General features: G+C 40.9%; 1 protein-coding gene across 1 annotated transcript in view; it reads right to left on the reverse strand.

Annotated features, from left to right (window-relative positions):
* The window catches only part of LOC138259744 (cathepsin W-like), a 233,480-nt gene that overhangs the window by 195,310 nt on the left and 19,057 nt on the right, over positions 1-19,113 (reverse strand). Inside the window, exons 4-5 of the mRNA XM_069207635.1 lie at positions 10,351-10,490; positions 9,191-9,284 (exon numbers count right to left, since the gene is read on the reverse strand). Coding sequence (XP_069063736.1) covers positions 9,191-9,284; positions 10,351-10,490 — 234 coding nt within the window. The remainder of the gene's footprint in view (positions 1-9,190; positions 9,285-10,350; positions 10,491-19,113) is intronic.

Here is a 19,113-nt window from a genome sequence, read left to right on the forward strand (position 1 = left end):
TGTTGCATTTTGTGCCCTTTCTTATTGCAGGCACTGGGCCTACCCACAAAAGTGTAGTATAGTTTTTATCAGGCGACTTAGCGGAACACAGAATAGTAGAACAAGTTTTCTTACTTATTGTATTTTTCTGCATTTGTGCCTTCCAAATGTAGGAAAGAAAGCATTTTGAGAAACGCTCTGTAATCCACCTGCTAGTCTGGGTACCCACAACTTCAGAGATGTGTAAACAACCACTGCTTCTAACCTCGGTATCTTGTGCCCTTTTCAGAAATACATTGGTTTCCTTGATACTTTTTTTCACTTTTTATATTTTACCATATGAATTGCTCTACACCCGGCACTCAATGAAAAACCATTGTAAGATGAAGCTCAGTTATTGGCTCTGCGTATCTTGGATTCTTGGAAAATCCTACACATTCCAGCAACCAGACGGGTCTGGCTGATGTAATAGTGTATTACTTTTGTAAAACAGCCATTGTGATGAGAAGTTATGAATGAAAACGTCATCAGAAATGGACGTTTCTTCCTACTAATTTTCAATATTTTGTGTACACTTTTCAGAATTGTCTTCAGGATCTGCTACGAGTTTCACAGCGGTTTGCATCACAAACTGGAAGTAGGTAAAAAGCCCAACAATTAAGAAAAATGGGCTACCTCTTTGAAAAATGCCAAACTGTGGTTAAAAAACTAGTTTTTTTGAGCCAGCTCTTTATGTTTCTGAAAGCCAAGAAAATGGGGATTTTAGAAACAAACATTTTGTTGATGACATTTTTAGGAAACAACAGAGACTTTTTTACCAAGCACTTTTTTTCATATTGTTCCCAAAAAACCCTAAAAATTTAGCTACATTTTTCCTATTTTCTCAGTCCCCATGAGGGGTATACTCAAACCTTGGGTTTCTTTATAATCCCCAGGATGTTGGAAAAAAGGACGCAAATTTGGCATGGATACCTTATGTGGAAAAAGGTATGGCTGCCTGAGATTGAACTACCCCAAATAGCCAAAAAAGGGCTTAGCATTCTAAGGGGGGGGGGGAGGCTTGGAAAGGCTTCGCAGGAAAGGGGTTAATATTTTTAAACCTACATTTTCCTTGACAACATTTTGGGAGTCAAATTTAAGGTCATGATATACCTGTAGACTGATATTCTGGCTGTATAGTTCTGATATATATAATCTTGTGCTATGTTTGTATTTCGCAGAATAGACCTTCAGATATATCATAGCTATAAAATAGGCCACCATAATATCATCAAGGAATTGTAGCTTTCCTATTAGTAATTACACTATGACAATATTTTGGGAGTTGATTTTATGTTTGTGATATATCTGTAGGTCGATATTCTGACTGCCATATTGTTATACAACAATAAGCAAAAGCCTGATACCACTGATTCTACATCAGCCCTACCAACCTTTGAGTGCTGCAAGTATGACAGCCTGTTTTAGAAAAGACATGAAGGTGGATTTGTGACTCTGGGAAGCATTAGGCTATCATCATTTGGTTTTACAAATACCAGCACTCAAAACCTGCTTTCGCGGCCCGGATGTCCCAGCCTTTCATCCCATGCAATGTGTTCTCTCTACATAGTAGTCTACCTTTTGATGTGCACTCGTTAACTACTACTGCCCCACCTCTAGATAGAGGATCACTACCTGATGGCAGATTTTGGAGCAACCAGACAAGCAGTTTCTCTAACGTGAGATAACAAAAGAAGTAGAAAAGGAATTTGAGGGTGAGATTGTACAAACAGTATCACATCATGAAATATGGTGAAAGACAAAATAAAGATGAGAGAACAAAAGAGTGTAATAAGCAAGAATGAGTACAAGAGTGCAAGAGAGGACAAAGTTCAGATAATCAAAGAACAAAAAATGAAGGAGTGGCTAAGAAAAAACATAAGGGCCGAGAACATAAAGGGTGGCAGAACAAATGCAGATGATAGGGAAAAAAGAGACAAGTGAGATTGAGAACAAAAGAGGATGAGCCTCTACCACAGATATTTCAGAGAACGGTGAAAGAAAAAAAAAGAAATAATGATAGGATACATAAGGTGAGAAGGAAAACGTGTGATAAACCAGCACAGGAAAACAAGCAGCCAAAAGAACTCAACATTAAGGGCCTTGTTACAAGTTTGGCAGAGGGGATTACTCTGCACAAATGTGACGGATATCCCGTCTGCCGTATTACAAGTTGATTATATCGTATGGAACTTGTAATATGGAAGGCAAGATATCCCTCACGTTTGTGACAGAGTAATCCCCTCTGCCAAACTTATAATGAGGCCCTTAGTACTGAAATGGGTGAAAATACAGTTAAAAGGAAGTGAATAAAAGATGGCAGAACAAATGAAGGCGAGATAATGTATGTTAAAGAAAGGAAAATTATATTCAAACAAGGGTAACATAACAGAACACATAAGATGGTCATAGAAAAAGGAATGACAAGGTAAGGTGAAAAGTTAGGCCTAGTATCTCAGTGTGCTAGAGGAACATAGGCTGTGGTTATCGAAAGAATATTAGAAAACACAAAAGGGTAAGAAAACTAAAAGTGTTAAAAGAGAATGAAAGCATGAAAATGGGGTTATCAAACAAAAACGAATTAAACAGAATATAAGAAAGTGAAAGTGAAAGTGAAACATTGAAACATAGGGGAGCCTATTCACAAACTGCATTTTGTGGTGTATGAAGTAGGAGTGCAGTAATACTATTACTACTCATGTAATATTAAATGCTAATCACAAATCTCGGTGACCTCACCATCTGACTTTCTTTTATTTTTTTACGCAGAGGTCTCCAGACAAGTGAGTATATGATTTAGGTGTAAATGTTTGAGGCGCTAGGGGAAGTGGTTGAAAATCGGAAATAATTACTCAAAAATGGGAAAGGTTCAGGGAAATGTAGGGAATGGTTTTGGGAGGGGCATGCTAGTACAGTCACACCCACAAGATAGTAAGGCCATTGCTATTCACAAACATCAATCCTAAATTTACTGATGCTCTAAATATGCCAAAATTGCCCTAAATGTTCTGTAGCCAGCTTTAGTGTAAGTCAAGTACCATATATGACCCCTCACAGGTTCTCCAAAACACTCCCATAGAAAATAATGGAGACATGGCCTTAAAATAACACCCTACAGGAAATAATTTCAAAACAATCAAACTGATAACGCAACACTAACATATGTATTAGTGTTAAATTCATGGCTAAATTGTATAAAAATATATAATAAAACAAATTAAAATATGTTTAAAACTTTTAATAACATTTTTAAAATAATGTGCATTATTTGAGAACATAGCTTTTAATTAATGGAATATCTTAATTAAAAATGAAAATGCTAATGAGGGTGTAATTTTTTATTTTATTTAAATATTAATATATTTAAATATCAATTAATACAGTTAAATTTAGTTGTGGGTTAAACATTATTATTTTACATTATTTTCATTTTTTCCTATTAAAATATTATAATTTTCTATAAAAATGAATAGATTACATTTCCCTATACTTTCCCACTGGGAGAACTTGACCACTGTAGCAAAGATATCCACCTATGTGTGAAAAGTTACTAAAGGTAACATGTAAATTCGGTCTTGCATGTTTACATCCAATGAACTGAGGGAGTTGAAACATGTAAGCTTACAGTTCAGTGGGAATCTACAATCTGAAAGGTGGGCAGCAAAAAAGTGTAGCCTTACACCTACATGTAGTAGTAAGTATACATATGAGTAAATATACACATGTATATTTATATTGTGTATCTATCACAGGCTGAGAAAAGATGGTGACAACATAAGTATGCAAGATTTAGCAAGTACCTCCAAAGCCAACAGGCCATGCTTGCATTAAAAAAACCTGCTGCAGTGAATATAAATATATAGAGGCTTTAAGGATTATAAGTCAAGAAGGAGCTTAACATTTCATCGGAAATATGATGACATGTATACAGAGAGTGGGAAAGGAATATAATGACTGTGGTGAACCTATCCAGTAGGGTATTAACTGATGAAGGAAGAAACCTATTGGCATTAGGCTTATCATTTTGTCCAACTAAGGATTTAGACTATGTTCAAACAAGGATTGACCTTTTCCACTTTGTCAGGAAATTGAAATAAAAAAAAAATGTATAAGACGAAAGTGACTGAAGAACCTCATGCTCTAGACAAATGTGCAGTTAGCAGTTTATGTATTTCTGATATAGAACTGTTACACACACTGTCCATCTTACATGATAACATAAATGCTCATGGGGATCCGATCATGAATTTGGATAACTTAGAAATTGAGACAGATTCAGCATGACCCACTTATTTTAGATCAAAATTGATGTTTTTTTACCTGTGGTACAATGTGAGGCCATAGAGGTATTTGAGAGGGATGTCATTAAACAATTGAAAAAAATCAGATATGAATCAAGAAACAGGCAATATGACAACCTCTCTAATACACAGGAGACGGCTCTTCAAAGGTTGCAAAATGATACTAGCATTGTAATTCATCAATCTGATAAGGGAGGGAATGTAGTGATTTTGGACAAAAGTCAAAATATCGTGAAGGGTGAGAGACAGCTGAAAGATGTCAAATGTTACATAAAAGTAAAGATGTCGGAGGTGAAGTCAGCCAATGCCCTCTACTATGAGTTACTGGTTGATTGGAGAGAAAAAGATTTATTGAATTGGGAGGAATTTTGTATTTTAAAATGTGACCATCCGATTATTCCTATGCTGTATCTTTTACCCAAGTTACATAAAAGTAAGACAATTCCGCCAGGTAGGCCTATTGTGTCTGCTATTGGTTCTCTACTCGAGAACACCTCAAGATATATAGATTATTTTCTTAGACCATTTGTTGAAGGTCTTCCATCATATGTGAAAGACATGACTCAATTTTTTTTAATTGATTGATGGTGTACGATGAGATGATGACTACATGTTATTAACTATGGATGTTACAAGTCTTTATACATGTATTCAACATGGCCTAGGACTATGGCCCTTCAACACTATATGAGAGCTAGATCGATATCTTATTTGTTACATACAGAGATGATCTGTGATATGATCAGCTACTGCCTCAAAATATTTTTTTCTTGTTTGACAATCAGGTGTACAGACAGATACAGGGAACAGCGATGGGTACTTGCTTCATGCCCAGTTATGCTAATCTATTTATGGGCTGGTGGGAGGAGCAAGTATCCATTAATGTACCAGACTAAGAGGATAAAGTAGTGATGTTGTGCGTTATGTAGACCACATTTTTGTGATCTGGAAAGGTGATGAATGTGATCTATCTAGGTTTGTGGGGGTTTTGAATGAAAAGGAGAACAATATCCGGCTTAGTGAGCAGCATAGCATTAAACATATCCAATTTTTGGATGTAGAGGTTACAGTTCAGGGTGATAGCTTAAGTACTAGATTGCATAGAAAAGCCACTGCTGGAAATAGCTTATTGAATGCGAAAAGTGCACATCCACCTAAGCTCATAGAGAGTATTCCATATGGAGAACTATTAAGAGCACGGCAAATCTGTAGTACTTGGGATGATTATCAGCGTGAAAGTATGATAATGTGTAAGAGATTTCTAGAAAGAGGGTATACGAACAAGACTATACAACAAGCTAAAAATAAAGTAGATAATATCAAAAGGGAGGACCTCCTACATACAAAGGTTGGTGAGCGGAAGTTAGATGAAAGCTTGAGATTCATTACGACATACTCAAATCAGGCACACTCAGTCAGAAAGATTCGCATTAAAAGTTGCCATATTCTACAGATTGATTCTATCTGAGATACTTCCATTATCAATATGCCTTTGATCACTTTCCGTAAGGGTAAGTCACTAAGAGACGATTTGAGCTAAAATTTAGTAACGTCTGGGGAAGAGGTAAGATAAATGTCATGAAATTCGGCTGGATTTTTCAGTTGCAATTGCTGTAAAGCTTGTAAATATAGTGTCAATTGTATGGATGTACTAAGAGATAATGGTCTCAGTTCCCATGAGATAAGGGGTCATTACAATTGCAACACAGATTTCTGTGTATATTACTTAAAGTGCCCCTGCAACAAATTGTATGTTGGGAGCACAATACATAAGACCAAAAAGAGAGTTTTGGTACATATAAGAGCTATCCGCATTTGTGACCATAACTACCCTGTGGCTAGACACTTTCATGTAGCACACAATGGAGATGAAAGAATGCTGAGTTTTGTGGTCATTGATCAGATTCAGTCAAATATACGAGGGGGTAATAGAGAGAATCCAAACTGATTATTAGATTAGATACTTTAAGTCCCTTGGGTTTGAACTCCAGTGAGGAAATTAATGTTCATTTGGGTTAAATAATGTAAAGTGGACTGACTCAGTTGAACCTCTAATGGATGATTTTTGTGGTTGTTATACACATCAAGTATGTTTATCTTTTTATGTGGTGTTGGGACTGGCTTGGTTTGAGTTGTTTTAATGTGCAAGGTGGAGTAGGACAATGTGGATTGGGCACATTTGGTAACTGTGATATTAATATGGTGGGTGAACCTGGTTGTGAAAATATAAAAAATTAGAGTTCATTGATTATAATATGCTGTTGCCATATGTGATATGCTCATCTGTAGGATAGAGATTAGGAATTTGTTCAGTGATAAAAAAAAAGTATATATATGATTTTTTATACATATATAGTATTTATAGCCAAGATAAAGATGGTCTGGAAATAGTTTTATTGAAGGACACAATATATGTGACATTTCAAGATGGCCGCCACCTTTTCTGCAGTGGTTTTAGATGTGCATGTTAGTCTGTTTTCTGTGTTCACCTTTTGAGGGTATTTAATATGTAAACAGAAAAGACCTCCCATACGCGATCAAGGCAACGGCTGAAACGCGTTGTGAAGAGGCATTGTTTCATTAATCATATGCACTGACGACCAGTGTCCGAGCATGTCCTTCTCATTGTGGAGGAGTTGGTGTTTTATATATATATATATTTATGTTTTTTTATATATATATATATATATATATATATATATATATATATATATATATATAAAGCATCTATGAGATAAAGAATCTAATTTGTGATGATTCGGTGACCATTTGAGATGTAGAATAGTCCCCCATGAATTGCAATGCAAGTACTTCATAGGAAACTAATTGATACACCAAATAGCCAATAGAATGAGGTGAAGGATAAATATTTCTCTAGGACAAGTCAAGGTCCACTCTATATATATCAATAGAACAATTGTAACATTAAGTCTTGCCGACAGCTGTGCTGTCAAGTGAAAAATAAAAGTCATGGTGCAAATAAGGGGTGAGCAAAGAAAAGCGGCAGGAGAACTAAGGATTATTACGGAGTAAAAGGGGGAGAAGGCAAGAAGATGGAAGAAGAAACCACAAAGAGCAGTAAACCAAGAAGTAAGTGTGCTTTCGTTCTTTGTGTGTTTCAGTTTTTAGTAACAGTATTTAGAGTTAATTAAGTATTGCTTATGTGATGTTTTTTGCAGCACCATGATGGGGCATGTATTCTGTGTAACTATGAAAACATGGGGAGAAATTTATGACCAGTATGCACTGATTTCATTGTCACCAAAAAGGACACAAACCTGCGCAAAGTGTTAATTTGTTATTTACTCTGCATCTGAAAGCTGTCTACAGCTAACACGTTACTTTGTGTCCAGAGTGTGTTCCTTGCTTCGTACACAGATGTTTCAATATCTACTAACAATCTTAGAGCTTTATACCCGGACATTATACCTGCTTGAGGCAGGTGTAAAGTAGGAGAGAAGATTTTTCTTCTAACGTTTTATATGTGCCCCAGCAGCGGCCCACCCATACTGGCGGAGGGACCACCTCTCTACCTTTTTCTTGATGTGAAGAGTGTCTGTCAGGCTGAAAATAAAAAGACAGCCTGATAGATACTCTTCGGGTTCAGGTGAGGTAGCCAGGAGCTGGACATGCGCTGAATGCGCAGACCCCTGGCTGCCTGAGCTCAACTTTGCTGGGCTGAAGAAGTCGCAGCTCCTGTGGGTGTGACCTCTTCAGCCTGGCAAAGGTCCTCGAGGTCCTTCCCCTCATGACAAGGGAAGGCATCACAGATGGCTTCTGACCTGGGCGCTTCAGTTTTAACCCTGAAGTCCCCAGGGCCGAGTGTCAACTAGTGACACATCATCACATAAACTGGAAATGGAAAAAATGGAAGCTGCTTCATATCTGCAAATGAAACACATGATGCAGCCTAGGTCATACATGGCCCGAAAAAGTCTATGCTTTCCAAACGGGCTACCAACACGAGGAATGCTGCAGACGAATTGGTGGCCCGGTGCCCGATTTTGACGAAATGTGCACTTCGTGGTGAAAAAGGGAATCATCCGATACCGACAACTTTGAGGCCCGGGGGCATCCAGACCCAACACAAATTGTATTACTGTCTGAGTTACTCTAAGTGACGCAGTCAGGGCCCCCCCACAGCCGCTGTGGGGCCGGGGTGCTGAACACTAGTGGCCCCCTCATCACAGTAACCTGGCATGAGATCTCCTGAGAGAGTCCGAAGGGAGGCCCCTCCATGTATTTTGCAAGGAGGGGCCCTCCAGTTTCAGCACGCCAGTGTGATATTTAATGACTATTTAGACAGTTGTCTTTTAGTTTGGTTTATACACCAGAAGTTTGCGTCAGGAACTATTTATCCAATGTTATGCAAAATTTACAGGAATTAAACGTTATAAAGCAATTACAATTTTGGGACGTTTTCTTAAAATCACATTCGTCAGTCTCTTGGTGCATATTTTAGGGAGTCCCTAAAAGTCCTTCCACAAAGCAATCTTTTGCTTAAGGTTAGAGGAGGAGGGCAAAAAGTACAAGGTTCAGAAGAAGTAAAAGAGACAGAATGAAGGCTGCCACACCGTAAACGATCATTAATCGTACCTCATTGTTTTTAGCCTTTGTTCACTGTACTCTTGCTGTCCAACTAGACTTTCCTGACATACATACAAAGGCTCTTGAGATACCCTATTCTATCCGAGCTGGGCATAGAGACCTTTGTGCCGTATGGCACACAGGCCAAGATAGGACCTTTGTAACTTAGGGCAGAAACAATAAATGGTTACTCAGAGGAAATAGGGACATTAAAATTGAACAAGGGGTCTGTAAAGTGTACTTTGAGTCAAGAGAATACTGCCAGTGTGACCGAGAAGACATACCTTGCACTGAGACGTTCTTTGGTTCTACTCCTATTCCCCAAAGGTACTCAATATTGGAAGCAGCTGAACAAGCCCAGCATGAGCCGCACTGGCCCTGGAACAAATTAAAGTGGTGAAAGGTTCATATTTACAGTAAAGCGGTGCACGTGCATCATATCTTTACAGGACGTTAATAAATTCAACATCAGCACCAACACTGCAACTGTTTCTGGTCTTATCCTCCTTCCCACAATGATGGCAATTCAGTCCACCTCAGTAGAACTAGCAACGGTAGTTGTCTTAAGGATTTGCACCATTGGGAAATGAAGGGCCAGCTTCGAGCATGAGAAGAGATGGAGTGCTTACCACTTCCCAAGATGTAGTGGGTTATCTCCTCAAATTCTAGAAACAGAAAATGTCACACATTGACTGCAAAACAATAATGTTTGCAATTTGTATGAGTTTATTTCTCATGGGAAGTTGGGTGCTACCCTCCTTTTTTACAGCAGGAGCAGCCCCTTGCTTCACCTTCCATTCCCTTTTGTATTCTCCTCCTTTTAGCCTTATCTGCCTTCTAGCTACTGTTGTGTTTGCTCATTTCTCAAACCACCCATTCGTACCATTCCCTTTGCTTAGCCAGCCCTCCTCTCTTATAGGCCCATATTTATACTTTTTTTGCTCCGCATTTGCATTATTTCTTGATGCAAAAGCGGTGCAGACTTACAAAATATAATTGTATTTTGTAAGTTTGCGCCACTTTTACATCAAAAAGTGATGCAAATGCGGTGCAAAAAAAGTATAAATATGGGCCATAGTTTAGCAATATAACCATTGTTAAAACAGGTATAGCTTTTCCTTACTTTGACCATAAACCCTCATACCTCCATAGGCCCTTCTTCTAAGAAGAGATTACTGTTCTGCCTACAAGTGTCAAGAGTGGTATCTCTCCCAGTGTGTCCACAGTCTCTTAGACCAGAGTATGACACCCATGGTTTTCTGCCACAAGGCAATGAAGGGAAAGACAGAATCAGAAGTGAGGGTTGAGGTGAACGAAAGAAACCAGTGAGTGTGAAGTAAGGTGTTGGAAGGAGAAAAAGAAATTAAGAAGAGGAGGAAGAAACAAAAAGACAGCCAGAGAGCTCCAGTAAAGAGGGTAGAGCAGTCATGAATTTATTCCATACCTGATATCTTATCTTGTTGGCCACTCCAAGCTTCCTCCAGTCGCAGTTCTTCTGTTGGCTATGGCTTTCATTAAGGACTACATGTATCGTCTGAGCAGGCATTGTCTTTGGGAGGCGGTGGAGTCCCAGGAACTCTTCATCTGCAATGTCGATTGCATTCAATACACAAAAGTATGTGCCACACAAGTAAAGCCACATGTTATGAATAAAGAATATTTTCACTTATGTGTAATAACGTTTTTGAGTTATTTTTTACTATTAAAAACAATCCACTGGCTTGAGAAAATGCAAGGTGGTCCCAGATGTGGTCACCTTCATCAAATCCTAAGAGGACACATCTTTTGCTCCAACGGCATGCAGCAAGTACATGGAAGGAGTAATACCCAAAACTAGCAAGTGTTTTTCAGCGGGGACCCAATTTCTTTATCAGCTTTATGAATTTGAACATCATTAGATAAATCTGTAAGAGAGTTGAACATATTTCATCATTGTTTGCGAGGTTTACTACTCTTTATTAGAACATTGGAATGTTGGGAGTAGACTGAAAACAATGGAGTGCTCCAGGCTCCTGATGGCTGGTAAAAGCCCGGTGCTGAAACATTCCATTGTTGAGAGGCCTTTGTTTTATTTATTAGAACATTAGAATGTTCGGATCTCCCTTGCAGACAATGGAGTGCTCCGGGATTTTACTGGCTGGTAGAAGCCCAGAGCCAACATTCCAATATTCTCTTTGTTCACAGCAACAGCTGTGAACAAAGCATCACGGAGCCCGAGGGGATTTTAATCCCCTCGGGCTTCGTGAGGAATTTGTTTTATTTAATAGAACATTCTGCCCCCGTAGCGGGCTCAACGGGCCATTAAAGGCCCTCTCCCTTGTTAAAGGAGCAGGCCTTTAATGGCCGGTAGAGCCCGCTACAGTGAGTTCTAAGGCTATATTAGAACATTCTGCCTTGTAGTTGCAAAATGTTCTAACAGCCTTATAGCCTTCCATAGCTGGGTTATACTGGCATTAAAGTCCTGCTCCCTTGTAAAAGATCCTCACTTTCGGCTCAGGCCTTTCATGATGGAGTGGGCTTTTTATGGCCAGTATAGCCCACTACGGTGGGCTATAAAACTATATTAGAAACTTTGAGTGTTGAGCACTCCATTGAAGACAATGAAGTGTTCCGGGCTTCTAATGGCTGGTAGAAACCCAGAGCTCCAATATTCCAATGTTTGTCTTCCACAGCTGTTGCTGTGAATAAAGGCTGCACAGAGCACAGGGGATTTCAACCCCCTCGGGCTCTGTGACACCTTTGTTTTACTAATTAGAACATTCTGCCCTCTAGGGGCGGAATGTATCAATAGTCTTTCAGCCTGCCATAGCTGGGTTATACCAGCAATTAAAGGCCCGCTCCCTTGTTAAGGGCCCTCGCCATCGGCTCTGGCCTAGAGCGGGCCTTTTATGGTTGGTATAGCCTGCCAAGGTGTGCTATACAGCTATATAGGGAGGGTGATGTGGTGTATTTTCTTATCTTTCGATGAGAACTGTGGTATGAAAGATCGTCTTCAAATGAAGGAAGGACCTAAGGTGTTGCCAGCGAGTGCAGTGAGTAGGGTCTTTCTCCTGTCTTATTGGAATACGTCTAGATTCTGTATGGGTCCAAGGAAGTTATCTGCTGGGATGATATGAGTACATAACACCACACTTCCTCCCAATTACATCCTGGTTACAAATAAGTCTGGGTTCATACTGGGGTGGCATGGTGAGCACAAGGACAATGGATTAAACCCAGATCTTTGACTGGGTGGGGGTGTTTGCATTGTTCAGCACTCTGTCCATCATCCTTTTATGTTACAAATAAGTCTTAACTAAGCCACGCATACCACACCCTTCTAGGTACAGCATGTCAAATTTGGGTTGGTATAATACAAATGCAGACTGATGCCCTCCTTGTAGCTTGGATCTATCTATCTATCTATCTATCTATCTATCTATCTATCTATCTATCTATCTATCTATCTATCTATCTATCTATCTATCTATCTATCTATGGTCATAAGCAGCACTTGAAAAAGGTGTGAGATATGGTTTGTGAAGTAAACCACAAATGGGAAAATGTAGTGGATTTTGCATTGTTACCATAATGGAAATGTAACTGTGCCTTTCAATGGAATTCTTAAAGGTTTAATCAATACTTGTTAATTTTATCAGAGTAAAGAGAGTCATTACATACTTTTTACAAAGCTATTTATTTTACGAAATACTGCACTCACTCCCATCCTACCCAAGCCAACTGAACACACATTCTGCTGTGGCCAGCAGCCTCTGAATGGAGGGACTATCATATGGCTGTATGATGTGCCAGCCTTCATCTAGGCCAAAGCAGCCGTGTGGGGCTTTTGGCCACATACACAGCAGGCTCTCTGCAAAGATCCAGGCTAGATGTCAGGTCTAGCGGTCAGGCCCCAACCCACCAAAGTAACTGTGCCTGACCAGAGGCCGTGTACAGCAGGCTGTGGGTGCAGGGTCCCATCCCACTCAAATTAGCTGTCTGGGTGCAGTGACTCTGGCAGCATGGGTAGGCCTATAACATGGGCCCAGGGCTCCTCCTACAAAGTAGCTGATGATGGCCTATAGCAATGCACAGCAACTTGTAGGTTTTTCTTGTGTTCTTTTAAATCTGTGGGTCAGGAACCTTGCATTTGGGAGTGGATTTGAGGATTTGGGCCTGGATTGAAGTATACTGATTCCATGATCCATGACCTGGATTACAAGCTCTGGATCTGTGTATCCAAATTTTCAGACTGGTGGCACCTACAACAAATATGGGGGTTTGTGACTATCTGTTATCCAAATAAATGTACCATGAACTGAGGGAATGCCCATTCTATGCCTTTCATATACTGTGACACTTTTATCCAAGATGGAGGCCTAACTGATGTGCATCCTGTAATGGCCACTGCAACAAATCACTTTCAGCCAACTACTAAGTTCAAAATCACAGACTTTCAGAGGGTCCACAAATCCACATTAGACGAAGGGAAAATGTTCCCCTTATTCAAACACATTCCTTTATTTATCATTTATTGATTGAAAAACTTGGCAAATACAAGATTAGGACCAACTGTTAGATAATTTCACATATTTTTAAGCATGTCGTTTTGATTGAATGTTTGCACCATAGTATATATACACATAACTGAAATGTTTTCAGAGTCAGTTTTCAGAACCCTAAGGCTACGAGGCAAGCAGAAACTACTGATCCCAACTATGGAGATTGAGGCCTTTTACTCCTGATATCCCAGGGTCCGATCTACTGTGGTTCCTGAGCAACTGGGCCAAGTGCCTCTTCAGCACTTCACTCTTAGTGATAGTGTGGCCCCAGAGCGTTTGTGGGGGAGGTAGAAGGTAGACACGGGGACAGGTGAACACCATCTCAAAACTCAAAATACATTCAGCAGCAACAATAAATGATTGTTCTGTTAAATACTTCATTTTATGGAAAAAGGAGTATCAAAACACACAATCCCCTGAGGTCAGGGCTCTAGTGTTGTAACGGGTGGGTTCCTGAGTCCCACTTCACTCTCACTAGTGGCTATTCCCCATTCACGATAAGTGACAATCAGGTTAAGCCCCACCAGTAGCCCGAGTTTCAGGAGTCACCCTCCGACTCTTATTATGGTCAAAAGTATTTCAGGGCTGAAGTGCTATTTGGGGATGAAGTTCCCCCGGGGCACTCTGGCCCATAAATCCTACATGTGCCAGAATGCCTATACCAGCAGGACCTGCACAACTGGGGTCTCTAAGCCCACCCCCTTTCTCCAGTGAGTTCTTGACATGTGGCCCTGGAGGAGCAGCAGTTGGGACTCCTCAAGTTCCTCAATGCTTTCCTGCAAGGCAGCGTCTGTGGGGGTCCTTAATACTCCCCCAATGCTGGCAAGTTTTCTAAGATTCTCTCCACAGGTGTAGAGGGATTTGATGCTTCTGGTACTGGTCCTCAGTCCGGGCTTTGGACCGCATGGGTCACCACAGTGGCTTCTTCCTTCTAAATGACAATTTCAAACAGATCCTTGACTTTTCCCAGTGCCTCCTTGGAATACAGGGTCACCTTCCTCACTTTGCACATGGGCTATGGCCCAATTGTCACAGCATCAATCTTCACAGTGACATCACCAGGCATATGGGGTTGCCGACTTCAAACCTGTACATGCTCAGCGACCCGATCGGTGCAGCGAAGTTCACGGATCACTTCACAGCTACACCCCACTTCCATACTAGGGTCACCAACTTTAACCTGCACACACGCAGTGACCAGATCAATGCAGCATTTTTCTCCTCACACCTCACTACAGGGATCCAATCGCCAGGATCCCCTACAGTACCTCACTCCCTCTAACACTCTCCTCCTCTTTACAGGGCACATTGGTCTTGCCAAGCAGGCAGGCACTGGTGCCCCAGGGGCATGTGATCTTGAATTCCTTAGGTGATGTCCACTCACCCAGCTGGGAGACTGGCAGGCCTTGGCCCCCAGTCCTGGTCTAAGGCAGAAGTCTTGCAGAGCTTCTCCTCCTCGCACAGCCCAACTGGCTGCCTGACAGTTGACAATTTCCTGGGCCTGAAGCACTCCTTCTTTACAATACACCAAATGTGACACCAAAGGTGATTTATATTCCGAATCTTTGAAGTTTATGTTGGGATCGGCTTCCATCTGAAGTGCCTCTTGTCAGTTCTGCCCTTCCTCCAGAAAATGGTCTTTAACACCAGGAGCAACTTCAGATCTGATAGCCCCACAGCACAGGCCATGGCAGTGACTCGAGGTTTCTACCTGGGTGTCAGCCACAGTGATATGTGTGTCAAAAGGTTACCCCAGGACCTTAGCCCTACGCTTTTTGATTCTCCTATCAGCCCCATTGCCTTCCTGAGATGTGACCAGGCCACATCCCAGTGACCTTTCTCTGAATCAAAGAGCAGCCTTTGAAGTATGCTGAAGTTCCTGGGTCTCCCTTCACAACTGTGTCCTACCCATCTCACAAGAATGTAGCAATCCCCAAATCTGTCTCGAGGGGATTCCTCTACCTTCTCATTTTACTCCAGTTAGTCCTAGGTCTCCCAAAATAGGACCCAGAATTTCCCACGCATTGTACCATTCACAGGCGGACATGTACCCAGCACATGCATGTCACACACGCACGCACACACACCCACCCACCCACACACACACATACACTGCACATCACTACATCTCCCTTGTATTGTACCAATCACAGGCACACATACACCCAACACAGACATAACACACATGCACTGTGCAGCACTACAGTAAACCAATGTAGGCCAATGATGAGATAAGCACACAGCAGCTTAGGTTTAAATAAGTGAGTCTGTAGACCTCGATCCATTGACAAAGGTAAAAAGTAATCACTACATGGTATGCTGCCACCATTGTGCTCGTGCTGCTTTACTCCTGGAAAAGGCAGTGATCTTTCATTATTATTAGCACTTTGGGTGCCTCTCCTGGTCCAAACAAAACACAATCCATGAGCCAGCCCTATGTCATGGTGCACGGTCTGTGTTCATCCATGACAACAAAAATCAGCATCAGGGATCCAGATATATTTACAATTGGGACAATCTGGGGAGGGTGCATGTCTATCACAATGAGACTTTTCCATCCCTACAGTAGGTTTGCTAAAATGTATATAATTTTCTCTCATATAGCAATTCAAATGAGTATGTATCTCGAGTAATGATCATAACACTGGCCCTCTTCCCTGGCTAGGGGAAGAGAACAAAAGGCTAAGAGGGGGTTGCATTAATCAATCAGTAAAATATACATCTAAAAGTGTTCTTCCTCAAATTATGGTTAACCCCAAATCCTTTATTAGTGGTGTCCTATTCTCTAATTCTTTAAACTCTTATATATTTATAAAACCACTCTTTACACTTCAAAAGTGGATTCTCAATAATGAAATAGATTCAAAGCTTGTACGCGAGTTGGTCAAGAAGCCATTGATATCCCCTCGGAAAGAAATTCCACCAGAGGACCTCTGACAGATTTGAAGTTTTTATAGTTGTCAGCAATAGCGCTTGAAAGACTCTATGGCCCATATTTATACTTTTTTTAGCGCAGTATTTGCGCCATTTTTTTATACAAAAGCAGCGCAAACTTACAAAATACAATTGTATTTTGTAAATTAGCGCCGATTTTACATAAAAAAACGACGCAAATTCAGCGCTAAAAAAGTATAAATATGGGCCTATATCTCTAGAAAGTTGTAAAGGCACAGCTGCAACAGGCACAGAGGAAGAGGATCTTTCTTCTTCCAGGAAGAAGGTAGGAAAATCTTCACTACCCAAAACAATTCTACAACAAGATGCAACCTCCTTTTGTTTGAGAGGAGCAGGAATGAGAGATCTACCAGTATGGTGTAGGCCAGTATCTTTTCCATTGCAGCCAGCATTTTTGCCCAGTATTTGATATTTAAGTCACATCATGCATTTTAAAATCTCATAGAAAGCTGCAGCCTCAAAAGAATAAAACACTGACCTGTAGGTGCAAGTTGTTAAGGTTAACTGCAGAGAGGTACCATTAGTATGCTTCAGGCATTTTTACTAACATCTTGCAATAGTATGCTCTACTTTATTCTCCTGCCCCTGACCCACTTAGCTTGTTCCAGTGCTCTGGCAGAGGCAGAGGGTCACGTATTAAAAGGATGTTGTAAAAAGCAGTGATTCAGCCATTAATGCTTCCTGAGAATTTAACAAAATTGTATCTGTAGGTATAAGCTCCCTAGCGTCCTTGTTGAGGGGAGATGAATGACCCAGTGTCTCGGCTGGGTGAAATAAATCATGTTAATTCTCATTTAAATGAAATGTCCTCATATAGGATTTAAAGCTGAGGACCTCTTGACCACGAACATGCCTGCGGTAGTTAAACAGTTGCTTTCTTTTCATTTCTCAAATGGCCACAGCTTGAGAGCTGGTGTAAATGTTGGGTTTTGATGTATGTGGGTTTGCTGTGAGGGAAAACAGGTCCAATTCCAATTTTTTGGGTCTGATTGCGCCAAACAGTGAATGCAGATTTGGTAGGATGCTAATGTATGCGTTAAGTCTATCAATCTTAGGTTTCCAAATTAGGTCCCAAATAGTTTTTCCCACTATTGCCCTGCCCATGCCCATCCAGTGCTGGTTTGATTCTCTCAGCGACCAATCTGCTATGACTCAGAACCGGGAAGCTTTGTGGTATAAAATCTGGCAAAACCAGACCTTCAGACAGTTTAGGAAAGCAAAGCACCTCATATTCACCAAGAGAAAGCTGTAAGTGCACAGTGAGTCTGCACAAGCAGTTAAAGATAGCAAGACATTGTCTGGAAACAGTGTACCATTAGGTTCAGTTTGACTCAAAGGAATGTCACTTATATTCCCAACCCTACTAATTTTGGTTGAAACAATTCTATACTAAAAGGAAAAAGCAGCAGAGAGAGGGGGCATCCCAGGTTCCATGTACCAGAGTGAATGGTGAAAGGTTCCCATTTACCAAAATTCATGATGTAGAGGCGTAGTGATCGGTCACAACCATGGAAACGACAAACCAGCCTAAACATAAGTTCCTCTAATATTTAAGATTGGAAGCAGCGGTCCACATCTCAGAAAGATTTTTCTGCTTCAAGTGATGCCAATATTGCTTGTATATTCTTATTAGCTTTTTCAATCAGGTGGACCACCCTCTTAATATTGTGGGGCTGCCTAATGCCTAAAAAGCTTGATTGATGCAGAGGTATTTATTTGGGGAATATTGTGCCCTGTCTATTAGCTCAAATTTTAGTATATACACCTTGCCATCTACATCAGGGAAGGTTCCTCCATTAGGGTAGAGAAGTGTCACCCCCCTTGCCAGTAGCGGCAGCTGCAAAACCTTTGTTCGTTATCCTTTTCTTTTAAAGGGGCGGGCCACAGGGTGAAGAGCAGCAAGGAGGAGTGCTCAGCACTCCGTCTCACAGTGCATGTATGTTTGGCCGGCCGTCTCAGGGCAGCCAAACACACATGCGCAGTAGGCTTTCTCAAGCCCAGCAACACAGTTTCTGGGCTTGAGAGAGCCTGCACAGGCTCCCAGTCTGCCTGGGAGTGCCCTAACTGGGTGCTCCCAGCCAATCCTGACGCTGCTTTGAGCACCGTCAGGATTGGCCGCAGAGCAGACTGGGATCCTGTGCCTGCAGCAGCGACGACGGACAGAGGAGCAGCGCGCGGCAGAGGAGGTAAGTGTTTTTCTTTTATTTATTTAGTTTTTATTTACACCCACCCCCTGTGCACCGCATCACCCCTTCTCGTTGGTGCGAGCCGTGACTGATCTACATTCCATAGCCCTGTAAGAAGAGCATTGTGAGGTGTGTCTCTACCCATTTCGTGAATAAGGGAACTGTGAGCTTTCCTTATCAGGAAATCCTTTTATCTTCTTTAATGGAGTTAAACAGAGGGACTAAATTTGGGCTAAATGTTGTCAGGAACACTTTAAATAAATTAGTGGCATACCCTTCGGGCCTCTGGATTTGTGAAGTTTTAATGTTTTGTTGACTTCTAATACTTTCTCTTCAGAGGTGGGGCACACAAAATGCATCTTGATTTTCCCTTCGTGACCTTAGGGAGGTATTTATCTTGGTTAGATTCCACAATGGTGGTTTGCAGTGTAAACCAAAATGTAAAAGTCTCAGAAGGTTTCGATATTTTAATTTTGGTGGATGTTATTTGGCCAGAGAATAACTAAATGACCTTAATATATGTTT

This window comes from Pleurodeles waltl, chromosome 9 (genome assembly GCF_031143425.1).
Source record: "Pleurodeles waltl isolate 20211129_DDA chromosome 9, aPleWal1.hap1.20221129, whole genome shotgun sequence".
Lineage (NCBI taxonomy): Eukaryota > Metazoa > Chordata > Amphibia > Caudata > Salamandridae > Pleurodeles > Pleurodeles waltl.